The following is a 16,908-nucleotide window of genomic DNA, read 5'->3' on the forward strand; positions in this document are numbered from 1 at the left end:
AGCATTTGTTTACAAACCAGAAAATAATCCATCAGAATAAAACTAGGAGATTATTGGCACTACTGTATATCACAAATAGTAGTTGGGTGAGTAAAAGACAGTACAGGTACAGTACAGTACAGGTATAGCAAGTTAAACAGGTAAGTGTATAACATACAATCAGCTACAGATACAAAGTGTGCACTTTGGCCACAGACAACACGTGGTTGGCCACAGACAAACAGGTCAGCACAGTGTAGACCTCTACCGGTCCAGAGGACAGACAGACAGGCGAAAGGAGGGGCAGACAGAAAAAACAGACAGCCTCACCGATGGATTTCTGCCGCAGCATACCGTGCGGTGGGCCGTGACCTGAGGTATACTGGCCACGGTCGTAGCCGAGGCCCAACCCAGACGACATCATCCCCATCCCGGAATGATCCCCGTAGTTTGGCTGAAATGCCAAAAAGGAGCATGTGAAAGAAAGTGGAGAGTGACACAAGACATAATTGTACAGTACATGTGCAAAATAATAAGCTAAAAGAAACTAAAAATTGTGTATGAGGGACTCCTTTGCATGACTGGTTCAGAGTTAGTGTCACATGCCAGTTAATGCAGGTTTAAATGAGTCAACAATAAAAGACTGAAAATAATAAAATATGTTGCTGCAGACATTATCATGTAACAAATCTTCGGACTACACATTCTGCTCCACACAAATGTGAAAATTCCTTTTGTGCTGTCCTTACGTTGGTTCATGTGTTGTTCATAACAGGCCAGGTGATAATACCTGTCTCCAGTGTATGTTTATGCAAATATATGGGTCTCAGTCAATGGGGATCTTTAGCTTTTCAAACCTTTAGATGTAGCCCAAGTTTTGCTTCCATATTCTTTACATCTATATTCCATATTCTTTGCTGTCTCTTACTAAAACTCAATGTCATGTTAGACAGGCACTCTTCTCAACCTGATGACAGTCCCAGTCAACACAGGAACATACACATAAATATAATGTAGTATGTTTCACAATACACACCTCATTGCCATAGAAACTTCGCCCCCTGTCTCTTTTTGGCCCCTGTCCCCGTGTCCCCGGCGCTTCGTTGGTGCTGATTGTCTGCTGAGCTGCTGCAAGAATTTCATCTAGTTTATCTGAGAGAAAGAAGACAGCGAAAGAAAGAGAGAGAGAAAAGGGACATACAGCAATGAAACAGAAAGATGGACAGCAACAAAATGAAGGAAACAATGTGTGGAAAGGGACACACTTGATGAAGGAGGATGAGAAAGAGTGGAAGAGATTCAGGAAACATCCACTGACAAACATGAGCTCCCTTACTCAAAGCCATCTGATAGACTGTCCTCTTCTTCTCTGTAACTTGTGAGGATTCAAATTCTAAAAAGAAAAAGATACTCGGAATAAGCCCAATAAGTCACTTGAGCGGTAAGTGCCAAGTCTTTTTGGACAGACATAAATACAATGCCTTAAGTGAGAGTGTACCAGAGCATACCTGATTTTTTTTTCCAAGGGGTAGCAGCTGGAAGGAGGACAAAAGGAGACTTAAGTTTTGGCAGGAGTGAAGGTGCGATAGCATTTTTACAGTGAATACTAATCATATTCACCGGAGCCTGACAAACTGAGTCACCATGGCAGGCTTTTCGATCTTCAATGTTAAAGAACGTACATCACACCCACACTTAAAGACAACTAAAGCATGCACACTTATGTCACAGTAAACATGCTGCACACACATACAGTATGCTGTTACTCTCTCTAACACACTTGAAAAACACAAACACACACACACACACACACACACACACACACACACACACACACACACACTTAAATGTGGAATTAGTCTAAAGCTGACTCCCACCTCTCTCCACTGTTAAATGGTCAACATTCCGCCAGCAGTTAAGTGGGGACAAAGGAGACAAAGAAAAGACAGAGTTAGTGGTTAGACAAGTGAACAGTAACGGGACAAGTCTACAGGAGAGTAAAAGAGGAGGTATTAAAGGTGACCCTTTAGTTTTGTATTCACTCGTGTAAGTGAGCTTGTGCATGTGGACTGAATAGGAATAGGGTTATCCGCCATACTTGAACTCAAGCTGGTATATTTCATAATTTGTGATTATTGAGCTTAATTAAACAGAAATTAAATGTTAATGTCCGATGGTTAAACCAAGCATGAACGGTTCTGAACTTGTCTTCATTTCAATGCAACTCCAATGCACAAATCCTTCCAAAAATAAGCCATAGTTTTTGTCAAAACACACGTCCAAAAATATTTGAACAACACTTTGCTTGAAATGAGTGTTGGGGAAACAACAATTTGTGGACTTCAGTGCACTGCAGGATCATTTCTATTTTAATGTCCTTGTTATCTTGCAGCATGACTTCTAGGTGAACTGGGACGCTGCACCAATCACAGAGGTGAGATAGTTTAATAGGCTTCACGGCTAAATTAATTCTAATGCATTTTAATAGGCATATGGTAGGGGCTGACATGGCTTCATCACACACTGTGCTTCTATCACCTTGATCCAGAAGGAGGCAAAAGCAAAGAGGATCAAAGTTATTACAAAGGTGTGTGACTACAGATTAAGCACCCACATCTCAAGGAACTTGAGATATTAATTGATAAATGCAGTTCATCTTGAGTGAACTGACTCTTTCATTTAAAAGTATAACACTAACGATACTGAGAGTTTTGAGGCAGATGCTGATAACAATATTTGGGACTTTTATACAATCTGATAAAGATATTTCTGCCAATAGTAATTTTCTATCTAAACACATAATATAACCAAACTGTTTTTTTTGTTTGTTTTTTAAGAATCGTTACCAAGATACACACTTAGTGGGATATTTTAATCCACTTGTAAATGCTCTCTGGTATAATGCTCTCTATGTAATGGTGACACTGTTTCTGAATTACCTCAAACCTAGTTTGGCATTTCTGTACAACAATTTTTTGTTACTTATCGTATGAAATATACACAATATGATAAATCTGCAATAACTTACTATCAGCCTAGCTGATTTAGCTTTAGTACTGTGGTGCTTTTACATCTATATCACTTCACTTAATTTTAATACCTTGGTATGATGATGATGTGGCTAGTTTACACAGTTTCAAAACAACATGGTTATTGCTATTTTGTCTGCAAAATAATGACCACATTCTCTCTAAAAACCATGACTTCCTTTTGCAGAGGATTAAGTGTTTTGCTTCATTTGTGGTAGAAGAAGAGGACCTTCGTGTTTTTGCCTAATCCAGCAGATGTTCCTACAAAATTTCAACACTGTATTGTAAAATAGTTTAATTTGTAACACCTTTAGGCTTGTTGGAGTGATACTCTATGTAGTGAGACAATGAAGATTTTATCACTACAAACATACAGTGCTAGTAGTAAGACAATAGTGTATATAGTGAGCACTAATGGTGGAAGGGAGGTGGGTTGAGGGTTCAGGAAACTGGCACCTGTGTTTCAGACAGGGCGCTCATGCTTTGTGCTGGTGAGGTCACACCACAGAGAGGAGGCAGGTGAGGGGAGGAGATGGGGGAGGATTAAAGCAAAAGGCTGTTTTCTACACTCAGTATGAACTTTATTCACATCCTGACTAATAGCAGAGCTGGACGCATGGTAGTTGCTGTTGATTAACAGTTTTGGCAAGTTATATATATATATATATATATATATATATATATATATATATATATATATATATATATAAATATTTAGGAACCATCATTGACAGCAAATTATCTTTTGAGAGCAACACAGATGCTGCCTGTAAAAAGGCCCAACAGAGACTTTTCTTCTTGAGGAAGATGAAATCATTCAGCGTGTGCAGGACTTTGATGACTTTGTTTTACCAGTGTTTTATTGAATCAGTCTTGACATTTTGTATTGTGGTGTGGTACAGTGGTCTTTCAATGACCAACAACCATAAACCAACAAAGCTGGTAAACGTAGCGTCTAAGGTGGTTGGGGTACAGCTACCACAGCTGCAACATATATATGATAAACGGGTCAGGGGTAAGGCTAACCAAATTTTAAACTGCCCTGATCACCCACTCTTTAGGGAGTTTAATCTGATCCGTTTTAGGCTACCTATGTTAAGAACTAGACGTGCCAGGGATTCTTTTATTCCTGTGGCTATTAGGAACCTGAATTCACTTGATTGACATCTCTTGAGAATTGTATATTGTATTTATTTATTCCTGTCCATGTTCATTATGACAGATTTACATGTGTACTGTTCAATTGGATTCTGTCATTGGTTTTTGGGGGAAGGAGTGTCTCCATTGATGTGTTGATGTGTGTCCTGTGTTGTGTTTACAATGTTGTTGGCATCTGGTGGTGCTTTTTCTGTGTATGTGTTTTTAGACATCCTGCTGCACACTAAATTTCCTTTTCTAAGGATAAATAAAGTGGAACTTGAACTTGAAGTTTAGGATATTGTTTGTAAGAGAAAGTACTGGAACCAGATCTGAGACCAGATCTGAGTAAGCCCAGCAGATTCCCCTTTCTTTTCAGCAGCTCCATATGTCATCAGCCTTCATACATCATCAGTTACTCACTGGGCATGCTCAGAACCAGACAGCAGTGACAGCTACAGCGATGGCAAACGCCGTAAATGTTTAGAAAATTAATCACCAATAAAACACTGGCCAACATTCTGATTTGAAATGGGGGTGTTGACCCTCACCATGCACTCTCCTCCCACTATTTTGCCTCAAATAGAGATGGCATAAGCATAGCCACACATAATGCTGTAACCATAGCAACAGACCTGGAACAAAGTTGCTTTTACTCAAATATTACTCATCTCAATAATTTTCTCCTGGTTGGGATTTCTTCCAAATGAATCAAAGACATTCTAAACAAAAAATATCAACAAAAAAGGACATATTTTGCAACTTGCTAACTAATACATGAAGACAAGACACTTTGCCAGGATGTTTGTGGCCTCCAGAAAACTCTTCTCACGTGATGCTCATTCCCCTGCAGTGTTACCTTGGTGTGTGTGTGTGTGTGTGTGTGTGTGTGTGTGTGTGTGTGTGTGTGTGTGTGTGTGCGTGCGTGCGTGCGTGCGTGCGTGCGTGCGTGCGTGCGTGCGTGTGTGTGTGTGTGTGTGTTGAGCAGAGGGGCTGGTAGACTGCTCTGTGGGTGCTGGGGTTAAAGCTGTGGGGGTGTCAGGGAGCAGTGGGGGGTGCAGGGGGGTAAGAGGTAAGAGAAGCGGGCAGTGAGAGAGGGATCACAGGGTGGATGGCGACACTTTTTCTGCGTGGGGTTACCTGTAGTGGGGGTGCTGGAAGTGACATTGTGGAACCTCTGAAAGAACAGTGAAATGCATTGAGACCGTCATCCACGGCGGTAGCCAATCTTTTTTTTCTTTTTCTTTCTTAACTATCTCCCTCTCTACGTTGTTGCTGTCTAAATTTAACCCCAGCTCAACTCCCCTTCACACTTTCAGCATCTTTAGCAACGCCCAACACTCACAGTGTTTCTATCATCCTTCATCACCTCAATCTATTTCTCCCAGAAACATTTTCATCTCCCCCTCTTTAGCTTTAAAGCACTCCCCTTATTTGTCTTCATCTCACTGTCTGTGTGTTTCTTTATTCTTTGTAATACTCTTTTCGCCCCCGCAAGTTTATCTAAGCCCATTTTCTTTCATTTCTTACCCATCTCCTCCAGTTCTGAAGTCATGGATTTGGATCTTAGGGCGATAGCCGGAGTGCTCAGCCTCTTACTCTGCTGGGGGACTGTAAGGGAGGGAACACACAAAGGCAGCAGTGGTCTGCAAGCTGTTCAACAACAAGGTTCAGCTATCACCAGCATTCACCTACAGTACCACCCCAGGGTGCAGTAGATAGGCTCTTACTTTTCTTCCTCGAACCCTCCTCCATGTCAGGATTGCGGGTTACCATGACAACCTTGACCATGAGGCTGTTGCCACCTTGGCGAATCATGTTGACAACCTGTCGGTGACCAACCTTCACCACATTCTGACCATTGACCTGGGACAGACACAGAGACACAGAGGGACAGAGAATTTATTGAGGCTTATTATTGACATTTTCACTTTTTTCTCTCTATTGCATTTATGTTCTCATGCATCATTTATGTCAATAAATGATGGATGTGAAAACTGACAGTAAAATATAGAGTGATTAAAGTGATTACTTGTAGTTCAGGATTCTTGGACATTCATATCAACCAAACTTTATTCATTAATATATGTTTGTTTAATATAATATACAATATAATATATATATATAATAATAATATAATAATATAATATAATGTGTAATAACAATTGATCTATACATTAATGAATCTTGAAGTCATATGTGCTTGACTGAAATATATATATCCCTTTGTATAGTTTTTACAGGCTGGTAGAACAACCTACAAACAGCTTTCGATGAACTTTGGTGGAAAGTGAGGCCTTGGGTCATGGAATAAAATATTAGTTTTTGGTGAAGATCTGGAGCCATGTGTGAATACAGAAGGTTTATAATATAAAAATTTTGAATAGACCATTTTGAACATTTAGATCCAGATGCAGATGAACCATTTCCTAAAACAAATCCCACATTTCGAGGACTGTACACCTTTGCTTTCTGGTTCTGTATAGGTCCAGGAACCTCTACATAGAATCTGTCAGTGCATTCAATTTCAACCCATAATGCAGTGGTAAATCATGGCAGCACCTCTATCAGGAAATCCCCCATCCTGAGACCGGCTCTCCAGGCGACGCCTCCCTCGTCCACTGACTCCAGGTACTGCAGGGCAGGGAAAGCCGGGGTGGGGGTGAACTCCTCGATAGGAGTTTGAGCTGGAGACACCATGAAATGGGAGAATGTATTATGGATGTGATACAGTATGATTAAAACTCCACAATCAATGAGTGTGATTGGAAGGCAGAATGTTTGTGTTTTTTCACATTTCTTACCTTTGGCTCCTCTCAGCACAAAGCCAAAACCCTCACTGTCTTTTTTCTGCAGAAGCACTGTCTTCTCCTTGATTATATAGTCACTATAGAGGAGACAGAGAAGAGACACAGAGAGAGAGAGAGAGAGTGAGTTAGAAATAACACAAAACAGGAGACAAGGAGGACATACTGTGCATCATGGAAAGTTAAGTTATAAATCCATAAATCACAACATTTACATTGCTGGTGTTACTTTTCCCTTCCCTAACTCACTGATATATAACCCCAACTACATCACTCCTCTCCTCTACTGTCTGCTTCCCATTTCCTGTGTCCCCCTCTGATGACATCACCACCAGTACTAGGCAAAAACTCATTTCAGCAGTGTACTGGATTAAGCTGGATCCCCTGCGTGTGTATATATGTGGGAATTTACATATGTGTATACTTGCTAATATACATGTTTATTTGATTATTATAGTCCTCCTCAGGTTGTTTTTTTTAGCTTTGTTTGTCAGTTACTTATCTTGAAATCATAATACATTGTAGCCTCCTGTTCTTATTTCAGATTTTTATAAAAATATTTCCCTTTCCTTTCTATTGTGTCTACATTGTTAAAATCTCAAAAAAAAGTTAAAAATAGTGTATTGGATTGATATTTGTCTATTAAGAATCTGATCGAGGACAGGAAACCCAAATAGGTGATTGTCATCCAACTCTAATCCAATGGAGATGATGCAGTTTGTTTAATTTATATTTTTAGAACTGATCTTTACACCTGTGGATCTATGGGTAGCCTGATATGACTTACCTTACCCAAAATATGTTATTGTTTTATAATAATTTAAGTATATAAGACTAAGTATTAGTCATAATATTAGTAGTAGCAATGTAAAGTGCCCCATGTTCTGAACACTTTAAATAATTTCTGAAATGGAAACTACAAATACTCCAGAGTGGTCAAATCTAAAAACTGAATATTGATTTTAAGAAATATTGCAGCTTCAATTTCAAACTACTGAGATCAGTCTTAAAAATTCTAACTGTAATTTATTCCACATTGCTTCACTTTGCTGTATGTTTTTGACAGTGAGCCCAGAGCCGGTTTCTACCAGAACTTCAGTGAAGAAGAGATGCTATATACTGTATGATGGTGCTGCTTGTTGCCTCAGCAACAGCTAGATCTGGACGCAGGGAAACTTGCTTGGGTAGGTCCATACCAGAGCCAAGCTGTGATAGTACGCTATAGTCAGTGTCAGCAGAGAACAGGCACTGCATGCTCACAGGTGGAGCCTGTATAGTGTAGTGTACTTTCTGTTGTGTCCCGTGGCACAAACAGATGGGAAATATGCAACCAGAGGTTAAATGTAACTAAATATATTTACTATATTATAAGTACTGTAAGCCCAATTTTGGACTTCAGTATTTCCATTTAATACTTCATATTACTACTCTACACTACTATCTCTACTCAACTGAATACCAGATGGAAATATTTTATTTTTACATAATTACATTTATTTGACAACTATAGTTCCAGGTTACTTTTCAGATTAACATAAAAACATAAAAGCTTAAAAATCACTATTAAACCAGTGGTTCCCAACATGTTTGGTTTGTGAAACCTTACAAATAGCAGTGTCTCGTTGAGGCCTCTTCAAGTAAGGCAGACCAGATTGAATGATGGTGGTTAAATTCACACATTTTACTTATGTTACTTTTAAAAACAAAAAAGCTACCATTAAATGCTTGAAAAAGTGTTTAAAAAATAGGTGTGTTGTATGTGCCCAAGACAGAGGCTTTTCTCGTCCTACTAGCATAAGAGGTGAGGAACAACACACATGGACACTCAGCCACTTCAGTTTAAACCACTCGGTGTGGGAAACAGCGCCGCCTCTCAGGGCTGCTGACCTCTAACAGACTCTTGCATGAATGAAAGACCCTCCAAACAGCCATTCAGTCAGTCAGAGGGGTATATATACAGTGTCAGCTGTAACATACTGTAACCACATGCTGATAATCCCATCGAGCACCAAAATAGTCCCAGCCTGCTCCATCTGTTCATCCCTCTCATCTTCTTTTCACTGGCTTTTCTTTTTTTCTTTTTTCTTTTTTTTTTTTTTTTACATTTTTCCATCCTAATACCCTGCCTTCTCCATACTTCTCTTTATGATGGCTTCCTTCCCTTGTTCTTCAAACTTCTACAAATTTTTTTCCTAATCATATATTCCCCATAGTCTATTGAGTGTATGATGCTTTCCACGGGCTGTAAGAGCCTCTCTGTCTCTGCCAAGGCTCTGTCTCTTTGATATTTTTGTCCTCTTCTGTCCATCTCTGTTGCCCAGCCCAGACCTCAAGCGCTCTGAGGGACCAAGGGAATACATGATCACATACTGCAACAAGTCACTCCATGAAAAATCAGCATGTGTGCATTCAACAAACATATCGGTTCAGGAAACTTTACCACCAACAGCAGATCATATTTTTGCCTACTGATGTTGCTTAGCTTCATGGACTGTAGTTCTACCCAGTGTAAAAATAATGGATTACTACTACAATATGAAGTTTCCTAGTTTTACACAACCTTTATTTGAGGAACAGCATGATTAAATGCCTCAAACACAACACTTAAAGAGCTATTATATCTGTGGGGCCGATGATGAACTGTGAAGTCTTGGTCTTGACTTTTTAATTTCAAACAAACAGTGCCTTATAGGTGCCTGGTTGGTACCCAACAATATTAACCCATTAGAATGACAAACCACTATGAGAGGGTATAAAGCAGCAGCAGAAAATGCAATATATGCTTGATGAAAACTTTACGGGCCACTGCAAAGATGCACTTAAAGCCTTTTGCACAGCCAACAATCAGTGAGATTAGAGTGACACTCGTATCCTATATTCACTCACGGTGTCTGTGTGGGTATGCACGTCCCCTTGAGGGTTGTATACACACTGTAACAATATTCCCTCGAATCCAAGCCAACCAGCACCTACAACAGGCTTTGCTGTCATGTCAAGGATGTCATCAACCTTAAGTGACATTAGCTGTGTCCCAGTTCAGTGGCTGGATCCTCTGAAGTCTGAATAATTTCTGGACTAAATGCGCATCCAAATGCAGCCTACATTTTCTCATGACCAGTGTATCCTTTAAAGCCCCCATTGTCCCCAAATCCGCTGTGCACTGGTCAATTGTTTAAAAGAGTGTTTGGGCGATCCTCTTCAACTTGTAAAGTCAGGTAATATTACATGACCAGGTCATATTTAGCAATTGTTTGTGGTCAGATAGTCATCAGTGAATAGCACATATATTACATGAACAAGATTTAAAAAAGAACACTGTAGAGTATAAATCATGAAAGCCAGGCATAAACTTCACTGTTTTGTTCCTGTTAGCAGTCTGGTCATGTTGTAAACAGGGTATTACAGAACAACAGCACTTAAATGTTAACACTATTTGACAGGTAACTTGTAATGCAACTTTGGTAATCATTCAACTTATCCCAGTTTATCATTCGTATTTACACTTTGTTGGGTGTTTGAGAGAAATTTCCTCATGACTTTGAAGATTGTTGTGAGGCTCTACCTCTCTCATTTAGAGAGAAGAGCAGGTTCTGCCTCTCAGGTCCACCTTTGTGAACTGCATCCTTCAGAGGATTAAGCCACTTAACTGGGACACAATGGTAGAGCCACTTCCACAGTACTGCTTCCTCAGTATTAGCGACCTAATGTTGTCATCAATATGTTAGATGCAAGCGACTGAGCTAGACAATCCAACAGCGTACAGTGAGTATGTCTCTTACTGCGTATGTAAGAAGCCAAGATAGTAAACAGGTTTGTCCATGCAGGCTTCCATAGAGGTGTCAGAAAGAAGCTGGAACTTGTCATGCATGCTGCATCGTTAAAACTCCCTCACCTTGCGCTGTTTCCAATTTGTCAGCAGTCTCCTTCTCTCTCTCTCTCTCTCGCTCTCTCTCTCTCTCTCTCCCTTTATGCTTTTGATGGACAACAGCAAACACACCATCAATGCATACAAACGCACACAAACATACTGTAGGCATGCATGCACACAAACACGCAATCAATCTGCACATCAGTAAAGGCAGCAAGCATCACTCGTGCCGGTGCAGCATTGCTAGAGGACAGAGAGAGCGATTTAAAGCAGAGAGAAAGAAAACGACACACACACACACACACATGTTCACACAGCGAAACACAGAACGGCTGCACTGCTCATACAGTACACTGGGCTGTGCAGCAGCAGCTCTCGTCCATTTTCACACACATACATCACACAAACACACACACACACACACACACACTCAGATTCACAATGAGACACACTGACTCAAACACATTGGTCTGCAAACATGCAGTGCAACATCTGTCAATCTATCAAATCGATTCTGCCCTGCCATCCATGATGTCCACATGCATGCATCCCTCCCTCCGCCCCCCATCTACCCAGGCAACTGGAGGAAGAGAGGTAGAGAGAGGGGGAGTGGAGGGTAGGGGGGGTTTAAAAGCCATGGCAGTTACCTGTAAATGAACCAGATGCTCCTATTCACAGGGCCGAGCGACGGCCAGGAAGAAGAGAGGGAGAGGGAGAGGGAGAGATCCTCCTCGCCGCATGCCCCCATCGCCATTTCCTCCCCTCCCTCTCCTCCTCCTCCTTCTCCTGCTCCTTCTCCTTCTCGTCTTCCAGCGAGACAGCAGCGAGCGCGAGCCGCGAGAGAGGAGAAGGAGAGGAAGAAGAGGAGGAGAGAGAGATGGAAGAAGGGAAAGGGAGAGGGCCGAGCTCTCCCAACCCCTTCATACTTAAGACAGAGAGAGGAGGAATGGGAGAGAGAGAGAGAGAGAGATGGAGATGGTTCATTGTGACTGCGACAGAGAGAGAGAGAGAGAGAGAGAGAGAGAGAGAGAGAGAGAGAGAGAGAGAGAGAGAGAAGAGGAGCAGGGGGAGAGGGAGAGGGAAAGAGAAATGAGGTAATTTAGAGAGAGAGTGAGAGGTGATTGGGTTTGTTCGCAAGGGGTTTCATGCACACAAACACTCACACACACACACACACACACACACACACACACACACACACACACACACACACACACACACACACACATACATAGGTACAGTCCAAACATGTACAGTCCAAACATGCATGCATTCATGCAATCAACTCATACACAACCACCAACACCACATACCCTTCCTCTTTCTCCATCCTCCTCTTCCCTTTCATCCATTCTCTTCACTCCTCCACTAGCTATGGTTTAAATGTATAGTATTCACTCTGCCCATCCATCAGTCTCGTGATTTCCCATTCATAAAAATGGATGTGACTGAGATAAATCTTTGCTATACAGTCCTATCTGAGATAATGAATTCAAAGGGACTAATAGTGATATTAGTGACATTTAAATTAATGAACAGGTATCATCATCATCATCATCATTACGTAAAATATTGATAGAAGACAAGTCAAATTATTGTGTAATATTACAAATCTGACTTTGTGCAGATCTTTCTGAAGCCTTGGCTGCTGTCCTTCCCCTGCTGTTATGGAGCCCACATGCCTTTAAATCACACTTAACTAACCTCACCCACCCCATTTGTTTTTCTTGCTTTCTTTCTAACCTCTAACATGCACACATGCACAAACACACACACACACTATAACCTCACAATTGCTGTAAACAAAGCATGAATGAGAGGGAAGAGCAAGGGAAAGAGGGGGGAAGGAGGAGACGCATCGACGCAGACAGGAAGAGGAGAGAGGACAGAGAAACAGCTGGCGGGTGAGTGGCGGAAGGAGGAAGAGGAGGAGAAGGAGCAAGAGAGAGAGAGAGAGAGAGAGAGAGAGAGAGAGGTACAGAATCTCTCGAATAGGCACTCACATCATCTCTTAGTCAGAGCCTTCTTCCACGTATGTCGAAGCTGTCCTCCGTCGACTTACTCCACTCCCTTCTTCCTTTGCTCTCTATGTCTCTCGCTCTCTCTCTATTGCCTCCCTCCTGCATCCGAGGACGATCACAGCTCTTGTCCCCTCTCTTTTCACTTCTCTGCCTTTTTGTTTCTCTCCCTGCATGTCAGGCTATACCACTGTGATTCTGTTTACAGTGTGTGTGTGTGTGTGTGTGTGTGTGTGTGTGTGTGTGTGTGTGTGTGTGTATATGTTTGTGTGTGTGTGTGTGTGTATATGTTTGTGTGTGTGTGTGTGTGTGTGCGCTTGCATGCGTGATAAGAGAGAGAGAGAGATAAAGAGAGGGTATGAAAGAAAGAAAGCGGGAGAGGGAGTGAGAGAGAGGGAGAGAGGGGGGAGGGAGCAGGAGAGCAAACAATCTTTGACAGAAGGTCCACATGATTGTGAATGATTATATGTATCTACATGTCTGCCTAAACCAGTATGTGTGTGTGCGTGCATGCATGTGTTCGTGCGTGCGTGCGTGCATGTGTGTGTCTGTGTGTGTGTGTGTGTGTGTGTGTGTGTGCATCTGTGTATCTGTGTATCTATCATACGATGGCCAAACCTGAACACACACTCTTTGATGCTGTTGTCTATCTGTTGTTGTAAATTCCATCTAAAAATTCAAGTAAGGTGAAGTTATACATGTTGGAAAAATATGAAAAATCATATCAGACGACTTTATGTTGCCTCTGCACAAGCAAGAAGCGATGCATGTGTCTTACGAGACATAACTACCCACCACAGCAGTGTTCAGGGTATTCTGCCTCTCTCCTTCAAACTGTGTGTGCTCACTCGTCCTTATGTGACCCGCTGTTGGCCCAGAAATGGTCTCATGTGGGCTGGGAGAGAAGCAGCACCATGTACAGATTGTGTAGAGTTGATCAGTGCATCTGTGGCAATGACACAGAGAGCTGATGAACTATCTGTTTATAGCTTTCATCTCATTGTACTGAGAACAGCAGTGTTACAAGTATTTTGTAAGCTAGCAAAGGCTGCTATAATAGCAAAGGTAGAAACCAAATGCTTACAGAACAGACCAGATTTGTTAAAAATATTTTAGCCGAACTATGATGAGGTGTGATATATAGTAGCATCCAAATATCCAAGCATGTCTCCTGACTGACTGACAGAATTAATGACCAGAATATGGCTGTTAAAGACCTTTAACCATAATAAAAAAAAAAATGTAATACCAATCCAAGGAGGAAAAAGTCTCCTGGGGTTAGAGGAGGAGGAGCCGAAGGGAGGAACGAGGATGAGTAGGATGAGGACAACAACTGAGGTGGAGGGGAATGGAAGAGAAAAAGTTCTCTGTTTGTTTGTCTTTGTCACTGCTTGTTCCCAAATCATAATATCCCTCACTTCTTGTGTTCTTATTAATGACACATTATCAAGTTAAAGCAGTTCATCTCATTAAAAGCCTGGTTTTGTTTACCACGCCTTGTTAAATTGTCATGGCTTGTCCCGTACTGCAGGTTACCAAATATAATAGGTCATAGGTGGGACAGAAGGTGAGGATCAGAGAGTGGCAGATAAGATGGCTCTGTTTATTAGGGATGGACCATACGGAACATTATGTTGGGCTTATCAAAATATTGGATATCAGCCAATCAGTCATGTCCATTTCAAAACTCTTTTATTGTAACTATAACCATCTACAGGTCTAAAGTAAGACAATGTAACTGTTAAAGGGGTGATAGAATGCAAAACCAAGTTTACCTTGTCATAGTTGAATAACGACAGTTTGGTGGGTAAAATAGGCATACATAGAACCTCAAAGTCCCATTGGGGGGTGTGCTTCGCTCGTTGTAAACCAACAACTGACTTTGATGTGGGCGGGGCTTGATGTCAAGCCCCACCCACATCAAAGTCAGACATTTTTCTTTGCTTACGTCACTCCCCATATGGTTGAACGGACCAAGACAGCCTAGTAGCATTTTTTACTATGAAGGAAATGATTTGGATAAATGGTCTGAAAGAAAACCGAATATTCACCAATTTAAAAATGACATGAAATTATATTTTGAAACTTTAAAAGGACAAATAAGAAAGCCATCCGGACTGTGAACATTTACAATGCCTTACAACCTCTTTAATGTAAATTTCATGCACCCCTTTTTCATGTATGTATGTATGCATTTAATGTTTTCAATGTGTTTATGTATCTGTACTTGAATAATAAAGTTTTTTGAATACGAAAAAAAAAAAAAAAGACGGTCTGGTCTAGCCTCGTTTCAGATTAGATAATAGAAACTGATGATGTAGGCTAAACACAAACAACATTTCATGCAACAACAGTGAAGTTTTCATGTAGTTAAAGGGGTGATTGAATGATTATATAGAGTATTTTACACTGTTCCTTAAGGTCTCCTAATAGGGTATGTAACATTGGTTGGGCTGAAAATGTAATGCTATTTTATTAGGCCCTTAACTACCCTGTGAATATGGCTCTATTTGGAACAAGAGCTATTAGGAGCTCCACACAGTGACGAGAACGCGGCAACCTCCATACCCAGTGAAAGTCACCGTTTCTCGGTTACTGGACTACCGGGGCTCGGGGCTCCGCGGAGATGGCTGGCTGCCAGCTGTCGGCATAACTAGAGTATATTTACAGTTTGAATTTCGTCACGCCACTTATATAACATATACCCAAGGTCTTATAAAGCTAACAATGGTGTCCGATTTCAATTTAATGCATTTTTGTGAACATTAGGGATTTCGTTAGCTGCTACTGTCCCTTCAGTCCTATGGGTAAAGATTGCGGCTAGCTGCAGGCCCTGGAGCTCCCTCAGGGCCTCGGCATTTTGTAGTCCAGTAACCCAGAAATGGTGACTTTGCACGGGTATGGAGCGACGCGGGCTTCCCTTCGTGACGGAGATCCAGCTAGCTCACAGCGAGCCGGAGTCTATGAGGTAGGACACACCGGGCGGTGAGGCAGCACCAGCCGCTGTCACGTAGCCTGCTGAGCTCCTGCTGAACTGTGACACACAGCCGGACAAATTTGCAATTAGCCATCAATTTTCGTAAAACGGCCCATATTTGACCTCTACATAGTTGATTTCTCGCATAAAAAAGTCTCAGAAGTGAATTTAGTGGTAAAATAGTAGATTAACAATGTGTACAATTTCTGAGATCTAGCTACGTGACCTATTCAGAAGACTAAGCTGACATCAGATCAGTGGTGTAGCCTATGTAAATGTTTGGGCGTGACAAAGATAGAGACTAGAGCCAAATGAGGAGGAGCCGCCGAGTTGACGTCAACTAGGTGGCTCGTTGAGATTTGCCCGTTTTCAGAGGCAGTTTCAAATTATGAGATTTGCAGAGGAAAGAGGTGTCAATGGGATTTTGAGGTTCTATGTATGTCCTAGTTACCCACTAAACTGTCATTATTCAGCTATGACAAGGTAAAATCGGTTTTGCATTCAATCACCTCTTTAATGTAATTGGGCCGGTGTACTTTTTCGTTCATTTGATTTCCAATTTTGAAACGATATCCAAATTTGAAAAATGGGTCATTTTAAAGCTTGTTAATATTGATGACAATGTGTTCAAACGGAAAACGAGCAATATTTCATTTAATTTAGCCCTCAAAAGTAGAATGGTGTGTTGTTTCGTTATGGACTTTCATATTAACAGCAAGAATTCAGTCTCATTACAACCAAATGTACAAAGGGGTGATTTTGCTTTATTAACAGGTGAACCAGAAGCACGGTGAAACTCAAAAAATTTGAATATCGTGCAAAAGTTCATTTATTTCAGTAATTCAACTTAAAAGGTAAAACTAATATATTATATAGACTTATTACATGCAAAGCGAGATATTTCAAGCCTGTAGTTGTTATAACTTTGATGATTATGGCTTACAGTTTATGAAAACCCTCAGAAAATTAGAATATTGTGAAAAGGTCCAATATTGTAGGCTCAAAGTGTCACATTCTAATCAGCTAATTAATCCAAAACACCTGCAAAGGGTTCCTGAGCCTTTAAATGGTCTCTCTGTCTGGTTCAGTAGAA

General features: G+C 41.1%; 1 protein-coding gene across 1 annotated transcript in view; it reads right to left on the reverse strand.

Moving 5' to 3' along the window:
- The window catches only part of shank1 (SH3 and multiple ankyrin repeat domains 1), a 68,209-nt gene that overhangs the window by 16,835 nt on the left and 34,466 nt on the right, over positions 1–16,908 (reverse strand). Inside the window, exons 15-23 of the mRNA XM_078270130.1 lie at positions 6,950–7,032; positions 6,708–6,832; positions 5,876–6,011; positions 5,676–5,756; positions 1,857–1,865; positions 1,488–1,514; positions 1,316–1,372; positions 1,016–1,131; positions 310–433 (exon numbers count right to left, since the gene is read on the reverse strand). Of these exons, the coding sequence (XP_078126256.1) occupies positions 310–433; positions 1,016–1,131; positions 1,316–1,372; positions 1,488–1,514; positions 1,857–1,865; positions 5,676–5,756; positions 5,876–6,011; positions 6,708–6,832; positions 6,950–7,032 (758 nt within the window). The remainder of the gene's footprint in view (positions 1–309; positions 434–1,015; positions 1,132–1,315; positions 1,373–1,487; positions 1,515–1,856; positions 1,866–5,675; positions 5,757–5,875; positions 6,012–6,707; positions 6,833–6,949; positions 7,033–16,908) is intronic.

This window comes from Sander vitreus, chromosome 15, assembly GCF_031162955.1.
Source record: "Sander vitreus isolate 19-12246 chromosome 15, sanVit1, whole genome shotgun sequence".
NCBI lineage: Eukaryota > Metazoa > Chordata > Actinopteri > Perciformes > Percidae > Sander > Sander vitreus.